Source organism: Leiobunum rupestre, chromosome 6, assembly GCF_980474605.1.
Source record: "Leiobunum rupestre chromosome 6, qqLeiRupe1.1.hap1, whole genome shotgun sequence".
NCBI lineage: Eukaryota > Metazoa > Arthropoda > Arachnida > Opiliones > Sclerosomatidae > Leiobunum > Leiobunum rupestre.
In genome coordinates, this window is record NC_143389.1 from 58,899,405 (window position 1) to 58,926,616 (window position 27,212).

The following is a 27,212-nucleotide window of genomic DNA, read 5'->3' on the forward strand; positions in this document are numbered from 1 at the left end:
GGCAGTGGTGGACTGCTAGGGAATGAAGGCGACCAGCTGAAGACATATCGCTTATATATGAATGTTGTTTTCGATAAAAATAAGTGTATGCGTTAATTTTAGGAATATCTTATTGAAATTTTTCTTTTTCTACTACCGCCAATATCATCTCAGATAAAAGCGACGTTCGACGAGATCAGTCGATCTCCTTGAGAAAGCGCCGAAGCCCGGCCTGCGCGCGCTGTAAAGGACATTTTCCTTTAGACAAAATGCGTTGCCGAATTGCGCCTAAGACGTAATTTGAAGGAGAGTATTATTGTGGAGAGGAACCCCGATAGCGGCGATTTTTATCGGTTGTCTGTCTTGGAGGATTACGAGGAACAAGTTCGTCGCGGACGGGAAATAGCCATATGGTTATAACGTTAGCGAGAAAAGTATCCATTTAGGCCATTAAAATGAAACATTTTACCTTCGCAGGCTCTAGGCGGATTCCGTTTGAGTGAGAATAGGCGAAACTATAAACTCCAGGGGGGCTGAAAAGATGGTAGTCACGTGACTTTGTGGAGAACTGCAGCGCCATCTATCCTAAGAAATACGAACTATTATTAATTTTATTTTGCTAGTGGTGGTTTAAATTTTGATCGATTTATTATTTAAAACATTTTGTAAAAGAAAAGTGTAAGTTAATTAGCTGTCTGCAGTATCTGGAAGGAATATTTTTTTCTTAAACGTCGCACGGCCAACTATTTACACGAGTTACCGAATCGAAGTTGGCTGTGAAAAGGTAGTCACGTGATTTTGTTTTCCTATTTTAACAAGTTGGTTAAGACTAAATATACTTTATAGTATCGCCTATTTCAAGCTAAATCGCGGATGTGTACACCGCACCACTCATCAAATTTTAGCTATTATACTTTGCTTAATGATGTAAAATGTAAAAATTTCACTGCGTAGGGACTTTTTCCTACTGATAAACCATGTTTTAGCAATGAAATAGCATTAGAAAATCAATATATGACGGTCTTCGGACAACACTATTTTATCTTACCATTTTTAAATAAACAGTAGCCTGGGTAGGTACATGTTGGAAACAGATCAGGTCTGAAATAGGCGCTGCAATTACCAGCGGGCTTTGACACAATTGCGAGAATTAGAGAAGCAGAGGCGTAGTCGGTGGGAAAACAATTCCCCCCCCCGTAACTAAAAATCGTGGCTACGCTACTGAAAAAAAGTTAAGCGTTAAGTACTTTACGTGTAAAGTTTAGAAAATTTTAATTTATTTTTAACAACTTGGGCCTGGTAGTTTTACATATTTGCCCGACTTATAATTTCCAATACAAACACACGACACACTTGCAATCTTTAAATATTAATTGTTGGTGAATAATTGAATAATTTTACGGTTTTTAATTGAATTACTTAATTTATTATGTGGCCACTTATAAGCTTAGCTCTATCACGGCCGGCAACAACTATGCTGATTTTAATATCTGCCCTGAGGAATAATTGAATAATTTTAATTGAATTTCTTAATTAATTTCATTGATTGCGTCGCCACTTTTATATAGGTGTAGCTCTTTCTGGGCCGGCGGCCACCGGGGCGATTATAATACCTGCCCAGAATTTTAAAGGGGTTAAACGCAATCGCCACACTACATAGTTTTAACTATGACGTTGAGATTTTACCTACTTCATTTTGAAGGAGTCATTACGGAACCGACAAGTTATTCGAAAAATAATGTAGTTATGGGGAATATAAATTAATGTCAATTGCGGGTGAAGAAAAGCTTCAGTAATTTGCGTAACAATTGTATTTGTAATCCGAAATTAGAGCGCATCCTTCGCAGATGGTCTGGCTCAAAAGAAAATAGCTAAGGTAACTTAAAGTCTCAAATACTAAAAATGTTAGAGCTGATAGCACTTTCCAGTGATCCAGTTGTTCACCAGAAAAATTAAAATCATTTGAACAACAATGAAAAACATTCCGGTAAAATCGGTAGTGGCAGAGGAATCGCAACCAGGGATATTTGATTTTGATGCTTGGATTTAGCCGGAAAGATCACAGTTGATTGATTTATTAATAGTGTGCAAATCTGTTTAGTTTTACTTTTAGATTCGAAAAAATTAGGCGAAAATGCCGCTTTATTTAAATTTGCAAACAATATATTAGACTAATCAGGGGCGGCTGAAGGGCCGGGCAACCCGGGCAACTGCCCGGGGCGCCGGTTTGAGAGGGCGCCGAAATTGAGTTGCGCGCCTTTTTGGTTTACCAAGAATTGGATTTGTTTATAAAAGTTTTAAAGAAAGCATAACATAATTCGAAAAATCTTTAGCTAATTAGAAATACAAATCGCTTTCCCAACGGAAATGCCCAACATCGTCGATGAACGTTTTTTCTAGGGATGTTAATTTTCCGGAAAAATAAAATGCGGAAAATTTTCCAGAAACGTTTCCGGAAAATTTTCCGAATTGCGTTTATCCAGCTTAATGATAAATAAACTAGCAGGCCATCTTCAAGAATTATATTTGTTTTATAGGCTCTTATGAACCGGCATTCAATCTTCTAAAATGCATTTAAACCGTTTTAGATGGCTAGTTCCAAAGCAGTCTATCGGTACGATTTAATCTGTTGTGTGTCCGTGGTTACAGTTAGTCTCTTCTATTTTACGAGCACGCGCAGAAAGCCATTTATTAGTTTTAGTTTAATAGTTTTAGTTAGATAAAAATGAATTAGAGTCACGTTGAATTGAATTAAGATGTCCGAGAAAAAGAAGCATTCTGGTTCTTTTTATAAAAAAAAGGAAATTAAGAGAAGCCGTTGAAGCAGAAAAGCAAAGCGACAGCTTTAAAAAAATCCGCAAAATTGTGTTTTAATTAAGTTGTTAAAGCAATTAATGTAAGGAATAAAATAATTAAGTTTACTAAGAACAAACCGTGAGTTAAAAATAAAAATATACATTATTGTTATCTTTAACTCACGGGTTCTTCGTAAACTTAATTCTTTTATTTCACATATATTAAAGTTCTAAAGTTCTAAAGTATTTTAATTCCGACAAAAGGCGATGCTCATCACGTCAGAGTAAAAGAGAAGGTCAGCTTAGACCTGACCTAGATATTTCACGTGTGAAGTTTACGCGGTTTGGCAGGGACTTCAGGTGGTCCGGGAGAAAGTTCCAGTCCTTGATGGAGGAGGGAACAAATGCGTGCTTCCGAAGCTTAGTTTTCAGATAGGGGATAAAATAGGATTGGCCGTTTTCAAACCGCGGGGGGAACGCATCCACGATGATATTGTACGCGCGATTGGTGAAAAAGCCCCATTCGCCTTATGGATGATGGAATTTATCGCCACAAGACGTTTGATGCGGCGACGCGACGTGAGAGTGGGCCACTTAACATTCTTAAGTACTTGTGAGATACTGATGTCCCACGAGTACGCGACCGATGTGGCAAAACGGACGGCCTTTCGTTGAACCATTTCGAGTTTGTGGGTTTCCGCCGCGGTGTGTGAGCAGTACTCCAAAATCAGAGTGACGTAGGTTTTTATATGGCCGATGCTTTCGTGGGAAAGGAGCAGCCGTGGAGGGTTCGGCTGAGGAAGCCGAGAGCTCGGTGGGCCCTAGAGACAGTCACAGAAACGTGGACATCCCAAGTGAGCGTGGCAGTTAAAGTAACACTGAGATACTTGAACTCTTGAACGTGATCGAAGGCCGTGCCTTCAACTTGGTACCCGAAGGAGGTGGGTTTAAACCCTAGGCGGTGAAGGCTTAGCACTTTGCATTTTTAGTTTAGTTTCAGCTTCCAGTGGCAGCTCCAGTCAAGGTCCAGCTGCAGGGTGGCGTGATCGCAAGGGCAGCAAATTGCTCGAGACAGGGTGACGTCGTTGGCGCAAATGGACAAACGAGAGAATACACCAGAGCCTACGTCATTGACATAAATTGTGAAGAGAAGAGGGCCAAGTACTGAGCCCTGTGGTACGCCTGAAGTGACGGGATACCAATCTGACTCGGCACCACGAAGGACTACACGGAACTCACGCCCCTCCAGGTAGGAGGCTAGCCACCGTAGAGTGGGGCCGCGTACGCCGTAGCTATGTAGTTTCGAAAGAAGACGCTGATGAGGCACCGTGTCAAATGCCTTTCTGAATCTAGGAAGACCACATCCACTTGGGGGGTGGTCTCCAGACCAGTGCACCAAGCGTCCACGCTGGAGTGGAGCTGGGTTTCGGTACTGTAACCGCGGCGGAAGCCGTGCTGGGCTGGAGTAATGGCATTATGGAGCTCCAAGTGGGTGGTGACGGAGGAGGTGACAATGTGCCCAGCAACCTTTAGGAGTTGGGCCAACCGGGAGATTTGTCTGTATTACTCAGGATCATCTGGGGGCACTCCCTTTGGAATCGGCGTTACATTGGCACGCTTTCAGTCCTGGGGGAGTGTGGCTGTGGCGAGAAAGCAAGCAATCATGTCCTCCACCGGAGAGGCCAGCGGTCCCGCGCAACGTTTCAGGATTTCCGGGTGAAGTCCATCGGGCCCTGGTGCTTTATGGGGATTTAGCTGCTGAAATAGCTTTAGGATTCCCGTGCTTGAGATTGTGATATCTTCCATAGGTGGGGGGGGAGACCGTGGGGAGGGGGGATACCGAATCTGGATGAGATGTTGCGTGAGGGGTGTGACGTAAGACCGCCTCAGAGAGGGTAGCCTTAAAAGTGTCCCACTGGTCACACATCCTGGTTTGGGATGCAAAGTAACTAGTGTTCAGCGGAGATAGCTTCAGTATCCGCTTTGCCGATCGCTAGGAGGTGCGGGGGGCAGTCTAATTGGTGAGGGGAGAGCTGGCAGAGTGAATTGAAGGAAGTCGTGGTCCCCGAGACCTGGGCGGTGTATCACGTCACCAACAACTCCTGGGGAAGACTAAAGCGCTAAGTTGAGAATGCTTTCACAGGAAGACGTAGTTCTGGTAGCACTTAGAACGTGCTGCGTGTAGTTGCACGAGAGTACAGTGCCCAAGAACTTCGAATCGAGAGTTAAAGGGGTTTGTAACAGATCCCACTCTATGGATTTATAGTTGAAATCGGCAACTACTAGGATATCAGAGACACACTGGGATAGCTTTTCAAGTAAGGTGTTGACCCGGGCAGAATACGACTTATTGGATAAGGGGGGACGATAAACGCAAGCGACCCTCAGACATTTGGAGCACTACAACCGTCTCAACGGTATCCTAGGAGCGCACTGGATAAGATTTTATGCTATTGGCGACCGCGATCAGGACACCACCATCGTGTCGATTTCGGTCGTGACGATATACGGCAAAGTCCGAGCCAAATATTTCCGAGGAATTTATCGAGGAGTCCAGTTTTGTCTCAGTTAACACGACAATTGCAGGGCGGAGAGTTGAGAGGTAACCTCGGAAGGCTGGGATTTTAATGCAGAGCGATTCCATGTTGGCGTAGAGGAGAGTCCGTGGAGACCGTCGGGACAGTCAGGCCGACACAGTCGCTGAATTGGAAGTGTTTTTTGGCACTGATAAATTCAGTATGGACATTATAATTAATGTACTTAAGGTATATTAGTCTTGACACCTTAGTGTTTCAAGCTCCATGTAAAACGACCATGTACCATAAAGAAGGTATTAAATATGTTTACACAAAGTATTTAGAAAGTGATTAAAGGGATTATTTATTGTTATGAAAACCGTGAATTTATAACACGGACATGGTAATGTTTTTTACGGGGGGGGGGGGGGGGGTACTTTAATTTAGTTTCAAAATAACAGGGGCGCAAAAAATACCCCTCGCCCGGGTGAAAAAAATTACTTGAGCCGGCCCTGAGACTAATCATGGAATGAAACCTTTTTTTATTTTTTTCGGAAAAATACGGAAAATTTTCCGGAAAAAAGACCTCGGTTATTTTACAACACTAATTATTAATGTGAAACGTTTGTACGAACCCCTATTCCCACCGCCTTTTAGTAGGCTGCTTTTTGGCTGCACCTTTTTCCGAGGGCATTTCTCAGAGCTTAGTGGAAAATCATTCGTTCAAAGCAGATTCTGCTAAACAATCCACAGCGTAAACTTGGGGAACGCCTTTTTTATTTCGTAGTATACCGTAGTTCGGATTTCTCATTTTTCTGTTGACTCGCCATTGTCATTTTTTTTTTGTATCGAGGCTCGTACAAAAGCCACGTTGGCTTCGTGAGCTGTTTTTCACTACTAAATAAATAAATAAATAAATAAAATAACTAACAAGGAGACTACCCGAGGTGTTACACACCGATTTTGTTCAAACTCGGGGGATTGGTAGACCTTCATGTAACTTGAAAAATCCTAAAGGGATTTTATTCAATGGGCAACGGGTTTGCCATGGCAACGAAAAATGTTTTTTACATCAGAAAATAACATGGGATTTTGACCGATTTCCCTGTGAAAAAAATTAAAAAAATTGATAAAATGTGACCAATTTTGATTTTTTTCGTCAATTTTTATGAATTTTTTTTTATAATTTTGGTATTTTAATTTTTTCTTAATTTTATAAAATGTTTCACAGGGGGGGGGGGACCCTTGGAATCGGTCAAAATCCCATGTTATTTTCAATGGGAAAATTTCCGTTTCAAGTTGTCAAAAACATTTTTCGTTGCCATGGCAAAACCGTTGCCCATTGAATAAAATCCCTTTAGGATTTTTCAAGTTACATGAAGGTCTACCAATGCCCCGAGTTTGAACAAAATCGGTATGTAACACCTCGGGTAGTCTCCTTGTAAGTGTGAAATCGTGATTTGAAAGGAAATTAGTGTCCCCAATTTTCAAAACACTTTACATTTCCTTTAAAGGGATACATCGTTAGAATTTCAGAAACAGGTCTTGTAAATTATCCCTTTAAGTCGTCTCGATAATGCATTTATGTATTACAATCATAGAATATTATGTGTTTCAAGTTTCAACCATTGAATTGGGAATAGTACCGCTAGAATGACAATTTCAATCTGCCTTCCGCGAAACAAATTTTTCAAAATTGAGAACTCTATCATTTGTCGGTGGCGCCATCCGCTGTTAGCGGCGGGAACTATATACTATGCAATTGAATTAATAGTACTAATTTACTTTGAAAGTGATAGAGGGCGCCACCCGTATAATGATAAAGTTGAAGGCTGAGTGCGCCGACTCGAAATTTCAGAATTTGTTTCGCGAAACCACGACTTCCGAACGCGCCTATGTCATTCTAGCGGTACTATTCCCAATTCAATGGTTTCAACTAATTGTTCTATCAAAGGGAAAAGGGAAAATATTAAAAAAAAATATTATTTAAATAAAAAAATATAATTTATTTACAGTATTTGAATGTGTCAATTCCGAAAAACATTGAGGCAGAACAAAAATTGGGGGAGTGCTTACTTCTGTTTTCGTCTGCTGCATGTATAAACAGTTTGGCTTGCCTCCTTGGAAACCATGTCAAAGATACTTCGGTATCTTTTTTATCTCTCAAAAGATCAAGACGGTTTCCGTTTGAGACGGTCGTGTTCCACGAATCGTCTTTCGACAATGGAGAAAGAGACGAAATGTCTGGACAGTGGTGAGTCTGTGGACATCACTTATCTCGCTCTACGAAAAGCTTTTGATACAGTATCTCATTCGCTCCTCATACGTAAACTATAGGATTTAGAAGTACCCCTCGCGATCGTAGACTTTAGCGTGTGTTACTGAGGGGTAACTTTTCGTCATGGTGTGAGGTTATTAGCGAGGTTGCTCAGATTTCGATGTTGGTACCTACTCTTCTTGTCATTTTTGTTACGACCTCCCTTTAGTTACTAAAGAGTCTTTCCTGAGATTATTCGCTGATGGTCGGAGTATTGAAACCCTCGTCGAATCTCAATGATTTCATAAAGATGTAGATGCTCTTGATGCGTGGGTGTCTACTAACGGTACGCGTTTTAACACGTTCAAGAATCTCGCACTGTGGAGACCGTAACCCTGTTTTTCAGTACCGTCGTAGTGTCGGACTTATTTCAACCAAATCTGTAGTTCGGGACCTGCTTGCTGAGCGCACGAGTGTTACTCACCTGTAGTAGCTCTGCTTCTGCCTACTTTATGTTTAGCGACGGTCGTTTTCGCACTTCAGTTTTAAGGCTTTCAGGGATCTCTATCACCCGTCCTCATCTCGAGTACTGCTTTAGTATTTGGCTTCCCCGCCTAGTGAAAGATAGTGAGAATCTCGAGGGAGTTCAACATTAAACTTGACTCGGATTTGCGCTCTCTAGATCAGCGGTTCCCATTTGTTTTTGCTATGGAGCCCTAAATTATCCAGCTAATTCTGGCTGAACCCCAACTCATTTTTTTTACTTATCTTAAAAGACTCTTGACATAAATAAAGATGGCCTAGCTGCGAATTATCGGAAACCCTGTGACCCTAACCCTTCCGCGGAACACCTTTTAGGAACCACTGCTCTTGATGTTCCATATTCGGAAGAGACAAGGTCTCCTGTCCATCTCTGATCGGATTCTTCGAAATTATCTTGTCAAAATTTTCAAAATCCTCCACGACTGTTTTGCCCTTGCCAAACATGGCTGCCGGAAGTTTAAAATTTCTCGAATGATCTCGCAGGTGACCTTTAAATTAAGTAATCGGTTGTTTAACGTATTTGAAACTGTTTATTTTTTATTTTAAATGCCTTAACTATTTGTAGTATTACCCTATTATTATATTTAAATATCTATTTTTTTTCTCCATACATCCAATAAGAACTTATACGGTAGATATTTCAATAAAAGGGTTTTCCCACTAGGTTTTTACCTAGGCCTTTAAACCGTTGAATTTGTTGAAGTTATTGAACGTACCCAACGTATATTTCATTTCAAAGCCTTCGAGTAGTACGTGCTTTGGAAAATATAATTTCTGATTGGAAGTTAGAATTCTCATCTCCATGTTAAAACCGCCGTCGTCTGCTAAACCCAGTTTTGCGCAAAGTTTTAAATTAATTAAAATTTTAGTTTAATCTGGAAAAATTTTAGAAAATAATTTTCATGTAGAAATCTATAGAAAGCAAGTTATTTTCCGATTTCAGTAGACCTTTAAGCCACGCCCGTTTCTACGGGCATCATCACGGCCAACAAAATCTTCCTTAGATATTCCAAGTGTATACCTATATAGTTTCCTGGTATGATCATAGTATGACAACAGAAATACATGACAAGTTGAGGAACATTTTTTCAAGTTTTTATTTCATGATTTATTTAAAAATTACAAAAAATTATTATTTTATTTTACGTATCTAAATTTGCTGCCTGCAAAACGGGCACCAGGTTTGTAGTTCCATCCTTGTGAGACACTCACGGCAGGCGTTATGCAAACATGGTATTACAATAGTGGTTGGATTATTAACAATGCAAATATGACAGACGTCTTCAATTTGGGGCCGAAGAGCTGCATCAGCGGCTAATTCATTGTTTTCCTAAAAAAACAATGGTCATTGAAATTAGAATATTCAACCGAATAAAGTACGCGTTGCATATAACTAAAATCTCATTAAGATAAGCCGATTTATTACATATTATTGTGTAATAAGTAGGCTTTTCTTAATGCATTTATTCGCGACCGAAACGGGTCTAGGTCGCACAAGTCTTAAGAAGTTACGTGGATTTTGCAATGACGTCGTAGAGCCCAGCTGGTTGCCACAAAGGGAGTTTAGTTTCTTAGATGGCCGTTTGTGGCGCCACGTATTTCTTCCCTATAACGCATAGCTCGTGAAGGGGGATAGCAGCGCGGAACAAACCATAGATATAGGAAACGTATATAAAGGTCTAGATAAAATATTTCATAGGGAGTGAATACGGAGGTGACAGCTAGCAGAAACGCGTAATTTCTGCAGGCGCTATCTATCGGTAAGAAAGCTCGTGCTATCGTCGCGAGAGCTATTGTCTCCTAAAGACTACGGCCTTCGGAAAGGTCAAGCACTTACAAGGAGAGTACCCGAGGTGTTTATTGCCGATTTAGTTCAAAGTCGGCCGTAATGTAGACCTATATAAGATATGAAATTTCCCAAAAGGAGACGTTGCACTACCCATTCGATTTGCCATGGCAACCGAAAATATTTTTGACCACTTAAAACCAAAATAAGATTTTTTCATTATTTTACCCAAAATTTGTTACAAATTTACCCAAATGTGGTCCAAATTACACATTTCGTGATTTTTTTCAAAATTTTCGTAGCTAGGACCGAGCTGTGAAACCGAGAAAATCCCATGCTTTTTTAAAAGGAGATTTTATTGTTTTAAGTGATCAAAAACATTTTCGGTTGCCATAGCAAATCGAATGGGTAGTGCAACGTCTCCTTTTGGGAAATTTCATATTTCATATAGGTCTATATTACGCCCCACTTTGAACAAAATCGGCAATAAACACCTCGGGTACTCTCCTTGTTAGTACTAAAATGCTAAGAGAGCTCGCGCTCTTGGTCACGTGCCTTCCTCGGTGTCTGCTTGGTGTCAATTCCGTATTTTATGTTAGGCTTAGACGCCCCGAAATTTATCTAGACCTTTATATACATTTCTTATATCTATGGGCAAAACTGCGTGAAGCGTTAGCTTGACACCAGCATCCCGAGCATCCACATTACATTCAATTAAATTTCGTCCCTTTCGAGTAGTTACATCCGCCGCCGCTAGGGAGCATAGAAGCGTAACCATAGTTTTCGGTCGCGAATAGTACAATATTTATGTAATTTTTAAATAATCATTTACCACAGGTTCAGTGGCGTCACCAGGATTTCAAAACTGGTGGCGCTTAAGCCATTAGCACTGGTCAGGGGCGTCCTATAGTGAGTGATATGGGGGAGGGGGGGAGCTTCCAAAAGGAGTTTTAAAGTTGAAATATTGAGGCTGACTATGAAAAATTAAATTTTTGATGCCCATTTTTAAGTTCGAAGAAACTTTTCGACAAGTGAATTGGAAAAATTTTGAATTTTAGGTGGCGCTTCTCAGAAATTTTAGGTGGCGCTTCAGAAATTTGACAGGTGGCTCAAGCGCCGCCTAAAACACCCTAGCGACGCCACTGCACAGGTTCATCGTGAGCAACCTCTTCGGCATTTCCCTCGGGTTCATTTTCTTGTTCAACCACTTCTACTGGGCGTAAATCTTGATCCACTACTACTGAAGGTGCATTATCAGGATAGTGAGGTTCGAAAATGATGTGACCATTTCGGTTCCTCACTAACCAGAATGGCATGGGAGAGGACATTTGATTGCCGCGGGGTGGTAGCCGACGTATGGCTATCGCGATTCGTCTGTTGTTTGCTCCACCCATTGAACATTCGATTAGAAATATTTATCACATGTTGATCATTGAAGGGGGGAGGGCGTTAAAGTTATTACCGTTTCCAGCAGGTTGAAGTCTAATCACATTAAGCGGTGCAGATATCTGGGGTACGTTTGCAAGTCGTTGGGGCCGGACCAGGTTTTGCGCAGCCTGCTGGTGGGGTTCGCCTGTTAAACATTCGATTGAAGATACGTATTTCACGTTTTCATAAGAAAAATCTCTATAAAACTTATATTACCGTTTGCTTCTTCATAATTCCCATCTACAGGTGCACCGCCATGATTAGTGTAGTGCTTTGCAACTTCCAGAAAGCGCTCTTTCAAACTGCTCCGAAATTAAGGTTTCGGATTCGGCTAAATATAAAAATTATTATAAATTTTAGCTCTGAAGAAAACGAATTGGTAGAAGATTCAAATAGATATTTCCGAATAAAGATATTACGTGTTGTTTTGGTGATATCGTATATGACCAGATCGAATACTTTGACTTCTTAAAGTTAACACATGATCTCTCCTCTGCGCGTCTTATTATTATAAAGTTTTCTAAATATATAACAATTGTTCATTAGGAACACATCAAACCAGATACCTGTAGACCTTTATTAAAAGGTGGGTAGAAGTTTCGACTCCCTAAATTTATATGAAGACCTATTTCCGTCGTCAGCAAATTACATGCCAAAATAGTGGTAACTCCATTGAATTGGGAATAATACTGCTAGAATTACAATTATGATTTCGGTTACCATAGTTACGCGGGACCTGTTCTGATAAGACTGTACGAAATTCATCTTTATAATTAGGTGGTAGCGCCATCTATACTTTGTAAAGTTATATGGCTAAAAATAAATAATTATTAGCTAACTCACGGTAACCAAAGGATCGTGTTGACAGATTAAAATTATTTTTAAACAACTTCAAAGGTTTGTTTGTTACGAGTAATCATACATTTCAATTTCGCATCAGATTCGCGAAAAAATTCAATTGCAATATAGTTACTACCACTAGAGACAGATGCCGCCACGGTAGAACGATAAAGTTGTTAAAGTCTCCTTATTGAACGAAATTGGTCCCGCGCCAGCCAGATTTAGTTGTACCTCTATTTATTCCCAACTCAATGGGTAACTCCATAGAGATAGAAAAGAAATAGAGGCGCTATTGTATCTGGCGAAGTTGACCGCGAGTGCCGACCCCCTTTTCGCCAATGTAGGAAGCCATGAGATGGGCAGATTACGTGGCGCCATCGATGCGCGGTGAAATGAAATACATTATGCCTTTTGGAAAATCAATTGTAACTTGATGTAAACAAAGGAAGGATAGATGGCGTTGCAAATTCTGCCCATCAGCGCTTCCATACATGCGTGGGAGGGGGGATGAATTTTCCCGGTCAAAAACAGGGGTTCCTTATCGCGGTAATCTTCCCTCTATTTCTTTTCTATCTCTATGGGTAACTCAGTCACACACTATTTTCACCCGATTTGAGAAACAGGCCAAAATAGTGTTGGCCGCGCGGCTAAAATAGCTAAGCATTTGACGACAAGCTAATTTAGCCGGAAAAACAGGCCAAAATAGACACAGCCTTTTAATTTTATAACTACAGGCGAGACAACTCGGCCAAGGCTTAATGTAATTTTTAAATTAAATGCAAATTTCGTAATAGGCGCTTAAATAAAACATCTTCCCAGAAATTGCCAAGAAGTAATATTTCCGACAGCCAGGACTCATAAGTTACTATTTATATAGTGCTTGTTGAAATATTAGAAGGCACTCATGTTTTTGACCGGAAAAATTCATCCCCCCCCACGCGTGTTTGAAAGCGGAGATGGGCAGAATTTGCAACGCCATCTATCCTTCCTTTTTTTACATCAAATGACAATTGATTTTCCAAAAGGCATAATGTATTTCATTTCACCACGCATCGATGGCGCCACGTAATCTGCCCATCTCATGGCTTCCTACATTGGCGAAAAGGGGGTCGGCACTCGCGGTCAACTTCGCCAGATACAATAGTGCCTCTATTTCTTTTCTATCTCTATGACAGAAACCAAGAACTTCCTCTAGATGCTGCCAGCAGCATAGTATTATTGCGTAATACTTGAAACACATGTAAATAACTAAATAAATGAATAAAACAAATAGTGAAAAGAAGATTCAATGTAACTTCAGGGTAAATATATTATTTTAACATTTTTAATTAAATAATATTAAGTTGAAATATATTATAAGCCTAGAATTATATTGTATATTTTGTAAGGGACGGTTTGTAATTTTATCTGACTGAAAATGTTTTCCATAATAAAGGTACAAACCTGAACAGAAATCATCCTCCTTGAAATGCAGGCTGCAGACCTTGTGTGTATCTTTTGGTATAAAATCATCCCGACTAATGTTTTTTAACCATAAACTTCTAAGGCTTTCTTCGCTAGTAAACTCGTGAAAAGGTAGGTCTTTTCTATTTACATGGTTTGATGGTACGCAACACGAAGACATTATGATGAATATTTCTATCTTTTACCTATTTAGTTCCAAAGATGTACCGAGATGTACCTAAACATCTTTTAGTTTTTAAGATTCTTACTCTTAAAACTAATTAGATTTACAGAAAATACTACCTAAGAACGGTTATAAACTCGTGAATTTGTTATTTATATATACTATTAATAAAGATTTGTAATTATTAAAGATTTATAAAGTTTAAGAGAGACATTATTTACGCATCAAAACGCTTTAAACACCTCTACAGCCTTCAAAACTATGTATTCTAATTTGGCGCCTTCGCGTAAAAAACGCGTCTCTTTTTCTTCATTTAATATTTATAAGGTAATATTATTTTAAATTATGAATTATACATAAATATATTGCGAAATGATAGTTTAACATACTATACCTTATTTTTTCTAAATAGGAAAGTGGAAAACCGAAGAAAAAGCATTTTTCCGTGATTTCGCTTGTATTCCCCGCCTTTGATGATAGTAGGTTTTTGGTCGTATGTAGCTCCCCTATCGGGATTATTCATACACGCAAATTAACATTAGATGCGAGGCGATTGCGAGGCAGGCTTGGAAATAAGGTTTATTTCTAAACTGGTCTATTTGGCCAGTGACTCCCAACTCATGAATTATTTAAGTTGTCACGTAGACCAGTTGGTTAATAATACGGTAGATACTTTTGAATTACTAAACTGGACACTGGACCAGTGAACCCCAAGCTTTTGAATAAAAAAACTGGTCCGAGCAATTAATAAACTGGTCTTTGACCCAGTGACCACCACTTATTTCCAAGCCTGTTGCGGGGCCGCTAAAGCGCGCAGCGCGGTACGCGTGATCGAAGTTGGCCGTGTTTAAACGAACAGTTTTTAAATTTATCGTCTCGTGATTCATGACTTGGGTGGAAAGAAATATCGAATCTTGTAGTTAACAGGTTTTATTACGTTTTGAAATGAGTTCTGCGATTGAAAAAGAAGTTGAATTAGAAGAAGACGATGATGATATTCCAGACGTGCAAATTTGCGATAAATTAAGCAAAGATTTTGCTTCTATCACAAATACAGATGAAGCTTGTGCTCAGTTCTATCTTCAAGATAGAAAGTGGGATTTAGAAGTAAGTTATATCTTACTAATTATCAGCCTAAAAACGTTGTCATTATTGAATTGTTACTATAATAACACCATTAGAGATCTGTCAATGATTTTTTCGAAGATCGCTTAGGAGGTAGTAAAGTGAAGGAGTTAAAAAGCACTGATGGAAATGAAGTTGAAGTTGTTCTAGTCGTTGAGTTGGTTAATTCTTACTGATAGCTATTGAAAAATTGTAATAATCATTTTGTAAATTTCAATAATTTATTAAAAAGTGGCAGTCAGGAAAGTATAGCAGCAGCCGCTACTGCTGTGCTACGTAATTCTTCTTTGAGAAGTCAAGATAAACCAACGACTTCAAATACTAAATCACTGGGAAATTCAACCTCAGCTAATGCAACTGACGTTGGAGCAGAATTTCCAGAGGTCTTCAAATTTATCACTTGGAATATTGATGGCCTTGATGCAAAAAATTTACAAATTCGAACCAAAGCTGTTACGGACTACGTTAAAGAGTAACTTTTCTAAACAAGTACCTTTTATCACAAAAATTAATGTGATTTCTTTAAGAGTAAAAGCTGATGTAATATTCTTCCAAGAAGTAATTCCCAAATCAGAAGAATACCTAAGGAGTAACTTAAAAAATTACAAGTTCTTATTCGGAGGAGATAGAGAGTATTATACAGGTTTGGCTTACAACCCCAACACTGTTCAATACCAATTACATTCTGTGGAAGATTTCCCAGATTCATCAATGGGAAGAAATTTGTTATTATTCAAAGTAATTTTATAATATAAACCTAATTCCCTTTTCACAACTTAATTAACGTTGCATTTTTTTAAGGCAAATATTGGAGGTAGTGAGGTTCTCTTCATGAATTCACATATGGAAAGTGGTGGAAGCCACTCTGATGAACGGAAAAACCAATTACGTTCAGCCTTCCAAAAAATAACAGAATGCTCTTCGGATTTGAATGTCATTTTAGCTGGTGACTTAAATCTAAGGGACAGAGAAGTACAGCCGTTGAGTTTGCGAATATATAGCAATTTTATTTTTGTTTTAAATGTTTCAGCTATCTGAACTTGGTGGGATTCCTAAAGGAGTGAGGGACGCTTGGATATCTTGCGGAGAAAGAAAAGAATGTGCCTACACTTGGGACACGATGCGTAATGATAACACTATAATGCCCGGGAGTTTTAAGCCAAGAATGAGATTTGATAGGATTTATTACAAGACTGCTGACAAAGCCCCAATTAGAAGCACATTTTTTGGGTTAATTGGCTTATCCCGCTTAACTCCGTACACAACATTCCCATCAGACCATTGGGGTTTATTATGTTTCTTTTCATTAGATGGAAAATCATTTAAGAAGTAGTTGATAATCCAATACAATTTACAGTATTGTTTCTTTTGTAATAAAAATTTATTTTCTAACAAATCTGTAATTGTTTTGGACTTGTGGAATGCTTCTAACTGCCTAATCTAATTACACCTAAATAATGAAAAGTTTATACTGCATCTCTTACAGTGGCGGCGGAAGGTTCGTATTTTGGGGTGTCACAATATATTTCCAAATGGATGAAAGCTGGTTGCAGGGTGGGAAAATATTTTTTTTTTGAAAGTGGACAGGTGACCGGTGACCCCCCCTAGCCTAGAATAAATAAACTGGACCATGACCAGTGCACGTCGTTTGCTTCATTAGAATAGCGTGTTTTAACTTTTAACCGGTTTTAATACGAAGAATTCTAGGGCTGTGCGAGTACTCGGCATTTTTTGAAATCGAATACTCGAACTCGACCTCGAATAAGTAATTGGAGAATACTCGTTGATTACCGAGTACCAAAAATTCGGGTACCCGATTATTCGAATAAGCTGCTCTCTAAACTAATAGAGTATTTGTTTTTTACACACAATCCTAAGGATTTGTGTGTATTAGTCTCACGTACCTATCTAGGTTTCAATGGCGAACTAAAGGGGGCGTAGCGATAGTTTTCGGTCGCGAATTGCCCCCCATCTAGAATTTAAATTGCCATATAACAAACAACGAACACTTAGGGTGGACAAACAGCTCGTAAACCAGGCTTAAAGATAAAACATTTGGCGTTTAAGGCTCACTCCATAGCTAATTTTCAAAAAATTAATAAAATATTACGCTACATTTTAGACTAAAGGACCAGACCGGCAACTTTTCCTTTAAATAATATGTTATTTTAACCAAAGATAATTTAAACTCGTACCCTAGATTCGAATACTGAAAGCTTTCCCATTGACGGTTTTGTTACGAAGCGTTTACCCTTTTCCAGCACGTGACCTCAGAAAAATCGGGCTCCATCGGTTGCAGCCCTATGGCTCTATAGATAGAAAATTAGTAGAGGCCCAATGAAATCTGAGGGTTTGTTCCATAGATATAAGAAATGTATATAAAGGTCTAGATAAATTTCGGGGCGTCTAAGCTTGGAGTAGAAAAGTTGACTGGCTTGGAAAAGAGGGTGGGAAGTCTGTAAGCTCAAAGTTACCCAGAATCCTTTGCTCCGCGGTAGGGGCACCTTAGTGTCGCCCTCATTCGGGTTTTTATTGAAATAAAATTGTAAATATTCGCCATGCTTTAGTTTTGAAGCTTGGAGTAGTTTAGAATGAATTTTTTATTTCCGATTGTATTAGTTCTTTTTTATAATGGATTGTTTTAGTTTAAATTTTTTGGATACCAACATGATCACACATATATCAAATTTTCAAAAATTATTAAAAAAAATGAAGGTAAATTTTGTTCTATTATCTAATATTGTAATATAAACCAAGGCCTAACAAGTTTTTTTCTCTTTTATAAATTAAAATTATTAATTGAATCACATTTGCAATTTTTATAACAGCAGTACTTTTTCATTATGAACAATTCTAACTGTCAATGGCTAAACTATATAATACCGTCTTTAAAACATGATTTTGATTGTTACAAATTTGTCATTCAAACCTCTGAGTTCAAACCTTTAACGGTTTGTTCGGCCTTGGTTCTATAAAATCAAGATCAAATATTCACAACACCCTTGGAAATAACTCTCTTTTTTGTCGCTAGAGTAAGGTAAATCGTGGGCCCCTACCAAAAACGCAGTGCATGCTGGGAGGGCTTAGTCCGAATTGATGGGGGAAGAGACTCAATGCTACCGATATGGGAATTTCCCCTCCAGTCAACTTTTCTACTCCAAGGTCTAAGCCTAACCTAAAATACGGAATTGACACCTAGCAGACACCGAGGAAGGCACGTGACCAAGAGCGCGAGCTCTCTTAGCATTTTAGTACTAAGTGCTTGACCTTTCCGCAGGCCGTAGTCTTTAGGCACCATCTGTTGGTGACTTTTAGTATAATTTTTAAGCAGGAGACCATAGACATAGGAACTATACTTATACCTAGACAAACTGCTGGATCTACGAAATTGAGGCCGGTTTTGAGCAATGGCGCTTTCTTATGCGTGATATGGACAAAATTACGTGGCGCCGCCTACGGCGTCTACGCGCGGCTAACTATACCTAGGCTATAGCCTTGACTATACTAAAAAAAGTAAGTCAGCTGTAAGATGTAAACAAAGGAAGTATGGAGGAATGTACCAATTAATTTCCAAATTATATAATGAAATGTGAGTAAATATTAATGATATTTATCTGTTAATGTAATACTTATGAATATATTAGTTTCAATATTAATATAAATAATAGCAGAAATACATGATAATAGGAATAAAAATAAACAGTGTCTGAGTATTTGGCTATTGACATTGCAATCAAAGGATGTAAAAGGGAGGTATAATTGTGGAAGGGATTCTACACACACTGATAAAGGATTAAAGAACTCTTATTGCCCTTGAAAAAGTATTAGCTTGGTGAGTCTTTTTCGAATAGCTTCTTTCTTCATTTGATTGTTTATGTCTCTGCTTATTTTCCTCAGCCTTATGTTAACGTATATTTTGATAATCTTTTTCATCAAAACATTAACGTGGTGTTGTGATCCAAGTTCGTCATCAAACATGTGTTCAGTAAGAGTTGGAAAAATATTGTCCGTTACTAACTGGCGCAGAACCAAACATTCTATTTTTAAGTCAATGTTTTTAGCCACAGTTTGAATTGATCCAAAGTATCTCACTGCCTTCTCGGTCAAGCTACAAATCTTGAGAACACTAGCTGTCGGATGACATAATCCACCATTGTCCTTTAAAAGGAGAAGAAGTTTGGTTGGATCCCCCTTTACATAGCTATGACTTGATAGTGAGGAATGCCTTTCGTCTAAAGCGTGTAAACATGTTTCGGATTTTAATTCTTTTTGTAATTTCTTTACAACAAAACCAGCCATATAACGGATTATGTTTTCTCGTAAGATGTTGGATGTTGATGTTTCATCAGTAAGAAACATAATAAAGTCATCCATTTCTTCCTCTAGAGATTCTTCTTTAATAACTCTAAGTTCGTTGGTTGGAACTGGCACCATGCACAAATTTGGAACGTGAGTGTTGTCCAAAGCAATTAAGTGGCCAACGTGTTTTTGTATGCAGCAGTGAAGTTTCTACAAGTAGGATTGTTGTTCCAACCTCCTCGCTGACGAATTGTGTTAAAAACTTAAACTATAACTCTAAATGGTCCTGCGAAAGTTTTTAAGTTAAAAGGTACCTTAAAAAATAAACAATTGTTTGCAAAATCTGGTATTTTAAAAAATATACTTCAGTGGTCCATCAGGGGGAACAATGTACTTCTCTCCAATGTCCAAAACACTGTGAATTGTGACACCAAAACCAATAATGGCTGTCTTTCTTTGGCTTTAAAAAATCAAGTTGCCTTCCAGGTCTGTTAAATTGAATAGAAGTTATTTTGTCTCCATTATGTAACATTTGGTTATTTCAAGGTTGGAAAGCCGAATTGGTGCCTTGTAACCTTTAGCCCATGGATTTCGAGAGTTCAATACCTCAAACAAACTGCAAGGGACAGTGAGGTAAGATACGGTGTCAAAATTGTTGAGAAAAGTTGCTTAAAAATTGTTTTTTTGTAGATACCGATCAATTTTTGATATAAATTTAGATGTTGGCCCGCTTCTTTGAAACACTGGATCACCAGCCTCTTTCAAAAATTCTATGCTTTTTGCCACAGAACTGCTAACTGTTTGTGCGGCCAAGTTGACTTTCATTTTTTGAGTTTTAAACTGTATATGAAATTTTGATAATTTGTTAGCCAACGTTAATCCTTCATATTCTTGATACCTCTGAAGGATGGCAATATATGCCCATTCGAATTTCTAAATATTTACATTAAATGTTGTTCAATTTCCTTGATAACTTTTTAAGGTGAATGTTAGATCACTTTTTCCCCTTGCAAAAACCGAAGGAATTGAGTCTTCCTTAAGAATTTTCCGCGTGAGATCTTTCGCGTTTTTGCCAATATGATAATCTGATTCTTTAAAGTGTTTTCCACAAACAAAGTTATACTTTCCGGGTATTAAGTTCAATCGATTTATTGCCTTAAGATATTTTGAGCACAAGTTTAGGTTAGATTGAGGTAATCTTTATTGTGAAAAATGGACAATACAAGGTTTTAAACAAAGACCTGAAATTGTTATGATAAAAACCAGAAATACTTGTGAAATGGTATTTTTTCCTTTGGTGACCGACTTTGACGATTGGAAGCCACACAAGTTTGTACCATTTTCAATTGTTTGAAGTTTAAATTTACGTAAAATATTTTATTTCGCGTTGTATTTTACCAAAAACTAACTTTATTTTCGAAAATTAAACAATTTTTACAAGTCTCGGTAAGCAAATACGTTTTTGCGTCCAGCATTAGAATTTTCCGCTTTTATAGTTTCTCCATTCTCCACCAAACGATTTGGTGGCGCCACGGAATTTTGTCCATATCACACATGAGACGCGCGTGGGACTGAAAACCGGGCACAAAAAGCTAGTGCCTTCAGAATCTGCAATACTCCGTCTAGGTATAAGTATAGTTCCTATGTCTATGCAGGAGACAATCACTGAGACAATGACTCTCGTGACGATAGCACGAGCTTTCTTACCAATAGATAGCGCGTTATAAGGATAATAAAATACGCGAAAAAGTAGATTTGTTTAGGATTTAGATATATTATCCCTTTTAATTATGGACTAATCTACTTTTTCGCGTATTTTATCATCCTTCTCACAGTCCATAGGTGGTTTCTTTCTAACTTAACTTATCGTTATAAGGATAGCCTGCAGAAATTACGCGTTTCTGCTAGCTGTCACCTCCGTATTCACTCCCCTTGAAATATTTTATCTAGACCTATATCTATGGTTTGTTCCGCGCTGCTATCCCCCTTCACGAGGGTGCTGATTCGTTTCTCCGACTTTACGTTTCCCATTACCCCGACTTCCCATTACTCCGACTTCCCATTACTCCGACTTTCCATTTCTCTGCGTAGTAGGATTTGTTGGTCGGGAAAATTCTAAACTATTGAGCGGGATGTTTTTAATATAGACGGGTAAGTTCGAATATCAATTGTTTAATGATTTATTTCTTCAATTGTCCTTAAGATCCATTTAAGTCATTACTTGTTTCTGAAAAATCGCAGACAAATTTGAAATTGCAATAAGCATGAGTCTAATTGGTTTTGAAATACATATATTATTTTTTTATTTTTGGGTGTAATAGCACAAAAACGCATGTTTTCTATAAGATTTTTTCTAAAAAATTGTCTCCTAAAATGGCACCACTGAGAAGGCATAGGAATGAAGCCTCGAGAGATTCAGGCACAAGGTTAGTAGAGAAAAATACACTATGATTCAGGCATTGAGTTGGGAATAAATAGAGGTACAACTAAATCTGGCTGACGCGGGACCAATTTATTTCAATAAGGAAACTTTATCAATTTTATCGATCGTTCTACCGTGGCGGCTTCTTTCTCTGGTGGTGGTCATTATATGGCAATTGAATTTTTGGGCGAATCTGACGCGAAATTGAAATGTATGATTTATCGTAACAAACAAACCTTTGAAGTTATTTAAAACAATTTTATTCTGTCAACACGATCCTTTTTAACACAAGTTACAGTGAGTTAGCTAATAATTATTTATTTTCAACCATATAACTTTACAAAATATAGATGGCACTACCGCCTAATTATAAAGATAAATTTCGTAGTCTTCTCAGAACAGGTCCCGCGTAACCATGGCAACCGAAATCGTGATTGTAATTCTAGCAGTATTTTTCCCAATTCAATGGATTCAGGTGGAGTCGGAGAAATGAGGTTGAAGATCTATAATTCAACACAAAAAAGAATTGCTTATGTGGCTGGGAAGATGCATTGCTTCTTAAAACACTGGTTTTCATGATTACAAAACAAAAAGTAACAGGATTTTATTACCTAGACGCCAATCAAATAATCTATTGTCCTACGGCAAAACGGACATTGGTTTTTTGTTTGAAGCATAGAAAAGCACCTGTAACATGCTTTATGGCTACATGGTATTGCACTAGTGCTGGTAATATTGTCATAGCATATATTGCACTCTTCAGATTCATTTTGATCGTTCTAAAACCAAAAGGTTTAATACATTTTGAATATTTCCGTACAATAATTATTTTTTAAAAAACGTCAAAAAAAACTTGGCAAAAACAGATCTACGTCCCTAGTTTACGCTTTCCATTCCCTATCGTTGCGGGGTTTGCCGCGGTCGAAGACGGTGTCCGGATGGGTCCTTGGAGGCCATGGCGAACGTTGATGAATTGCCGGGGCCTTACGGTGGTTGACTGTCCTGGCAGCGCTGTAGCGGAATTTGGAAAAAACGTCAAAAAAAACTGGGCAAAAACAGATCTACGTCAGTAGTTTACGCTTTCCATTCACTATCGTTGCGGCGTTTGCCGCGGTCGAAAACGGTGTCCGGATGGGTCCTTGGAGGCCATGGCGAACTTTAATGAACTGCCGGGGCCTTACGGTGGTTGACTGTCCTGGCAGCGCTGTATGTCACTGAAAAAAACTTTTATTTTTGGGTGTAATAGCACAAAAACGCATGTTTTCTATAAGATTTTTTCTAAAAATTTGTCCCCTAAAATGGCACCACTGAGAAGGCATAGGAATGAAGCCTCGAGAGATTCAGGTGGAGTCGGAGAAATGAGGTTGAAGATCTATAATTCAACATAAAAAATAATTGCTTATGTGGCTGGGAAGATGCATTGCTTCTTAAAACACTGGTTTTTTATGATTACAAAACAAACAGTAACAGGATTTTATTACCTAGACGCCAATCAAATAATCTATTGCCCTACGGCAAAACGGACATTGGTTTTTTGTTTGAAGCATAGAAAAGCACCTGTAACATGCTTTATGGCTACATGGTATTGCTCTAGTGCTGGCAATATTGTCATAGCATATATTGCACTCTTCAGATTCGTTTTGATCGTTCTAAAACCAAAAGGTTTAATACATTTTGAATATTTCCGTACAATATTTATTTTTTTACTTGTGCTTCAAGAAGAACATTCTGAATTAGTGCTGCAACAGGTTCTTCCTCAGAACGATCAGCTTCAATTGGCATTAGGCCGTCGTAAAGATCATAATCTCTTAACATGCCTTCAACTGATTCAAGAACGCTCATTTATAATATATGTCAATGAAAAGTTTTTTGGCACACAAATTCAAGTTTACGCTTACCATTCACTATCGTTGCGGCGTTTGTCGCGATCGAAGACGGTGTCCGGATGGGTCCTTGGAGGCCATAGCGGACGCCGACGATCTGCCGGGGTCTTACGGTGGTTGACTGTCCTGGCAGCGCTGTGGCGGAATTTTGAATATATGTCAATGAAAAAACTTTGCATAAACAGATCTACGTCCCTAGTTTACGCTTACCATTCACTATCGTTGCGGCGTTTGTCGCGGTCGAAGACGGTGACCGGTTGGGTCCTTGGAGGCCATGGCGGACGCCGACGATCTGCCGGGGTCTTACGGTGGTTGACTGTCCTGGCAGCGCTGTGGCGGAATTTTGAATATATGTCAATGAAAAAAACTTTGCAAAAACAGATCTACGTCCCTAGTTTACGCTTACCATTAACCATTCCAAGAACCGCTGGAGCGTAGGCGGCGTCTTTTCGTGGAGCTTCGACCAGCTCTAATCTCATTCCGAGGGGTGAATTTGGATCGCGCACTACCCTCATGCGCACCGTCTCAATAGCAGCTGCAACTGCTGCTGCTGCTGCTGGTAGTTGTGGTGGTGGTGATGGTGGTAGTAGTTGTTGGGCTACTACCAGAGGCGCCACTGGTGGAGACGTTTGTGGAGACTGTCCTGGAGACGGGGGTGGAGATGGTTGTTGCGACGGTCGTGGAGACCGTGGAGAAGCTGGTGGAGACTGTCGTGGAGATGGTGGTGGAAACGGTGGTGGAGATGGAGGTGGTTGGTTGCCTGGAATTTGCGGGTCTCCGAAATCTTGGTCATCTTCGTCATTCTCAGGGCATATAAAGTGCTTTGCTCGCTCTAAGAATTGAACGATGTCGATTTGTTCGCTCTGAAATTCTTCGGTAAGAGCTCGTATTCGGCTACCAAAATTGTTACAGTTTGTATAATTGACACCCTTTAAAAGCAGAATTAAGTCAAAATATTGCTTACTTATCATTTTGTACGTAACGCTTATTACGTGTCGATCGAATTTTCATCCCTTCAAGAGCGGCGGAGTGGTCTCGTCTTTGAGAGTCTTCCGTTAATTGGAGATGATCTAAAGAACAGAAAATTACTGGTTAATATTAAGAACCGACAATATGGTTTTAATTTATACCAATGTATTTCCAAATTCCAATATTTTGATAGTTCACTAATCTGTTAAATCTTGAATTCCACGATCCATTATCATTATTGGTCCTCCTCAGTAAGTTCCAGACAGATATAACCGCCGGCGTTACAACTCTAATCCAGTAGTCTTGGACATACTGAGCAAGTCCATTTAATGCTGCAAACTTAGTGTTGGGTAGCTAAATAAATAATTACGTTATTGTAGCCGTTATACTCATTACTATTATATTACGAAAAGTCGAATAATTTATCTACGCACATAGGCCATTGCTGCCATTCTAAATCTAATGATATCCAATCCTTCCTGAATCCGTGCTGCTGGTAAGAGAGGAAGCGCCATAATCATTTTCAATGCGTCTCTAGCTGGTCCGTTAACTTTGTAGATATTTATCAAATGCATGGTTTGGATTTTTCGATATATAGCCTAATTTATTTTACAAAAATGGATGTTTTAAATTTACTACACAAATTACTGCGACATCAATGTAAAATGTATAAGGTGCTTTTATTTACCTGCGCAAAGTGGAACCAGCACCCATTCATTTGGGCGGCGGGAAAATGACGCCTGAGACTGTTTTGAAGGCCTAATTCATAATCAGTCATTATTTCGGTCGGACATAGTGCAGGAAACTCTTGTGAAACGTACTGGAAGAGTTCGTTGTACGCCTGCTGTGATTTTACAGTCATCAGCGCGTAAACGGCTGAGAAAACCTGCACCAATTTAAAGTTCCTATTGTCAGTACTTCTGCTAAAATAAGTAAAATATAACTTACATAGTTTGTACGGTTGGCTGCCAAATGAATCACAACTAACTGTTTGAAGAGTTTGGGAACTTTAAATGTGCCGTCTACAAACATTGACGTTGCTTCTGGCATCACATTGTCCGCCATGTACTGAGACACAAAAACCAGAGTGTGAAAAAGGGGTAGCATCACTCTGAAAAATGGGTTCCCACAAGAATCTCTAGAAAAGTGTTCAGCTATGCCTCTTGGACCCATATTTTCTGCAGCACCCTGAACGCTGTTGGGATTCACCGGAAATCTTTCCCGTGCTGCTCTACCCATCATGCTTTTCATGTTGGTATAAGTCACGTCGGTGACGTCATGTCTAAATATCAAATATACCGTTGTCATTTTCAAATCGTCTTTGCAAAACTGTCTGATTTTCGGAAGAAAATTATTTACTTACTCCATACGAAGGCGGTCGAAAACTGTCTTCTGAGACGAGGCGAAACTTGAGGCTGCTAAAGTCCGTAATTTACCTTTGAACTCCATTTTCTTGGTTCTTCTTGCTGGTGGGTTGTGATTGTGTCCATGGTTATTACACATCTCCAAACGCTCAGCACCAGGTCGCAAAACTGCAGTTTGTTTGCACTTTAATACGGTGTTAGTTTGGAAATAACACCGAAAGTAAATGGAGCCATTGGGCTTTTTTTTATTTCTTAAATACAAATAACCATCCTGCTTAAACACGCGACTGCCTTTTTGTTCACCTGTAATAATTTCCATGACTATTCTGGAAAGCAAAATCTCGTTGGAAAAGATTTTCAAGACGTGTATAATACAATTTATTTGCGGAACAAGTGGACAACGTTCGGTTTTATTCTGGAGGGCTGACGCGCTGTCCCTCTAGCCACTGGCTAACCACTCGAATTGTTGGGGGAGGTGGGCGTTTTTTATTTCAGAGCTAACAGTGAAGTTTACCTATTTCGCGCAAATTGGCTAAATTCTAGGAAGCCGGACTCTCCCATTGCCCTACAAGTTTCGGCCCATTAATCAAGTGGAGATAAGATTTTAAAGTTTGACAGGGTTTTTTTCCCACGTAGGCACTACAATTTGGGGCCCCCTCTTGCCCACCAATTTTAAATATATTTACTTCAACCATAAGTAACATAATAAACATAAGTATGACACTACCTATTTACCTAATGCATTTTTTTAATAATAGTCTGTTTCACCATTGACAACGTAAATTATTATGTCACTTAAGACTAATAACTCTCGGCGAATTCCTCTTAGTCTTTGGAAATCAACGAGTGATACAGCCAAGGCCCATTAAAAATTGAAATGCTTTAAAAAATGTAAATAACGCTTACTTTGTGTGAACATATTTATGCATAATTATATCAGGAGCTAACCATCTAATTGTACCACTATTGAGTAAACGCAATATTTCTTGCCCCGCCCCCAATCCCCATATAGGGCGGGCACGAAATAAAAAGAGAAAGTGAGTCTACATCTCTGCTACTGACGGTCATTTCATAATAGTCGTAAAAATATAGCGAAGAGAATTATATACAAGCCTTAAATCATTATACAATGGGTATTATCCTTTTTAAATGGAGTTAATATAAACCCATAAAATATGTGCATTAGTTGATAGTCACAAGTTTGAAATTTTTCAGCAATTTCTCTATTAATTCCGCTACGGAAAATTTACCAATATGAAAAAATAGGGCCCCTTTTTTAATAAATTTGGGGCCCCCTCTAGTTTTCCACGTAGGCACGTGCCTACTCGTGCCTATTTCTGGCGGCGTCATTGGACTCTCAGGGCCTAAAAAGAGAATGA

General features: G+C 38.9%; 3 protein-coding genes and 1 long non-coding RNA gene across 10 annotated transcripts; 2 read left to right on the forward strand and 2 right to left on the reverse strand.

Annotated features, from left to right (window-relative positions):
* The first annotated feature begins 14,598 nt into the window (after positions 1-14,598).
* On the forward strand, positions 14,599-16,299 carry LOC149942832 (tyrosyl-DNA phosphodiesterase 2-like). The gene is made up of 6 exons (XM_090177696.1): positions 14,599-14,878; positions 14,953-15,053; positions 15,129-15,368; positions 15,424-15,634; positions 15,698-15,868; positions 15,927-16,299. Exons 1-6 carry the CDS (start codon positions 14,717-14,719, stop codon positions 16,227-16,229), a joined length of 1,188 nt encoding a protein of 395 aa, XP_090033822.1. The 5' UTR covers positions 14,599-14,716; the 3' UTR covers positions 16,230-16,299.
* A 1,654-nt stretch (positions 16,300-17,953) lies between these two features.
* LOC149942833 (uncharacterized) lies at positions 17,954-20,619 on the forward strand. 7 transcript variants are annotated; one of them, XR_016481200.1, is made up of 8 exons: positions 17,954-18,485; positions 18,584-18,728; positions 18,794-18,881; positions 18,958-19,215; positions 19,283-19,505; positions 19,565-19,681; positions 19,742-19,828; positions 19,886-20,619. It is a non-coding gene; the product is annotated as an uncharacterized LOC149942833 (long non-coding RNA). The 7 variants fall into 7 exon arrangements; XR_016481204.1 differs by lacking the exon at positions 17,954-18,485 and having other exon boundaries at positions 18,531-18,728; positions 19,283-19,345; positions 19,395-19,505; XR_016481205.1 differs by lacking the exon at positions 17,954-18,485 and having other exon boundaries at positions 18,532-18,728; positions 19,283-19,345; positions 19,398-19,505.
* Positions 20,620-23,312: 2,693 nt separating this feature from the next.
* LOC149942834 (uncharacterized) lies at positions 23,313-25,524 on the reverse strand. The gene is made up of 9 exons (XM_090179521.1): positions 25,418-25,524; positions 25,158-25,345; positions 24,904-25,068; positions 24,631-24,823; positions 24,465-24,570; positions 23,907-24,394; positions 23,711-23,830; positions 23,516-23,635; positions 23,313-23,440 (listed from the first exon to the last, which is right to left on the reverse strand). The coding sequence occupies exons 2-9, from the start codon at positions 25,329-25,331 to the stop codon at positions 23,313-23,315; spliced, it is 1,494 nt and encodes a 497-aa protein (XP_090035647.1). The 5' UTR covers positions 25,332-25,345; positions 25,418-25,524.
* Positions 25,381-26,152, reverse strand: LOC149942835 (uncharacterized). Its single transcript, XM_090179522.1, has 3 exons — positions 25,833-26,152; positions 25,451-25,751; positions 25,381-25,392 (listed from the first exon to the last, which is right to left on the reverse strand). The coding sequence occupies exons 1-3, from the start codon at positions 26,150-26,152 to the stop codon at positions 25,381-25,383; spliced, it is 633 nt and encodes a 210-aa protein (XP_090035648.1).
* Between the last annotated feature and the right edge of the window lie 1,060 nt (positions 26,153-27,212).

Excerpts from the sequence above, each read along its gene's own strand:
- LOC149942834 (XM_090179521.1), bottom strand. The coding sequence starts at position 25,331 with ATGACTGTAAAATCACAGCAGGCGTACAACGAACTCTTCCAGTACGTT. Across the intron at positions 24,571-24,630 it reads TGGAATTTGGAAATACATTG|ATCATCTCCAATTAACGGAA; the intron begins GTATAAATTAAA and ends TCTGTTCTTTAG. Across the intron at positions 23,636-23,710 it reads CGCCGCAACGATAGTGAATG|CGCTGCCAGGACAGTCAACC; the intron begins GTAAGCGTAAAC and ends ATTCCGCCACAG.
- LOC149942832 (XM_090177696.1), top strand. The coding sequence starts at position 14,717 with ATGAGTTCTGCGATTGAAAAAGAAGTTGAATTAGAAGAAGACGATGAT. Across the intron at positions 14,879-14,952 it reads ATAGAAAGTGGGATTTAGAA|AGATCTGTCAATGATTTTTT; the intron begins GTAAGTTATATC and ends TAACACCATTAG. Across the intron at positions 15,635-15,697 it reads GAAATTTGTTATTATTCAAA|GCAAATATTGGAGGTAGTGA; the intron begins GTAATTTTATAA and ends CATTTTTTTAAG.
- LOC149942835 (XM_090179522.1), bottom strand. The coding sequence starts at position 26,152 with ATGGAAATTATTACAGGTGAACAAAAAGGCAGTCGCGTGTTTAAGCAG. Across the intron at positions 25,752-25,832 it reads TTCGACCGCCTTCGTATGGA|ACATGACGTCACCGACGTGA; the intron begins GTAAGTAAATAA and ends TTTGATATTTAG.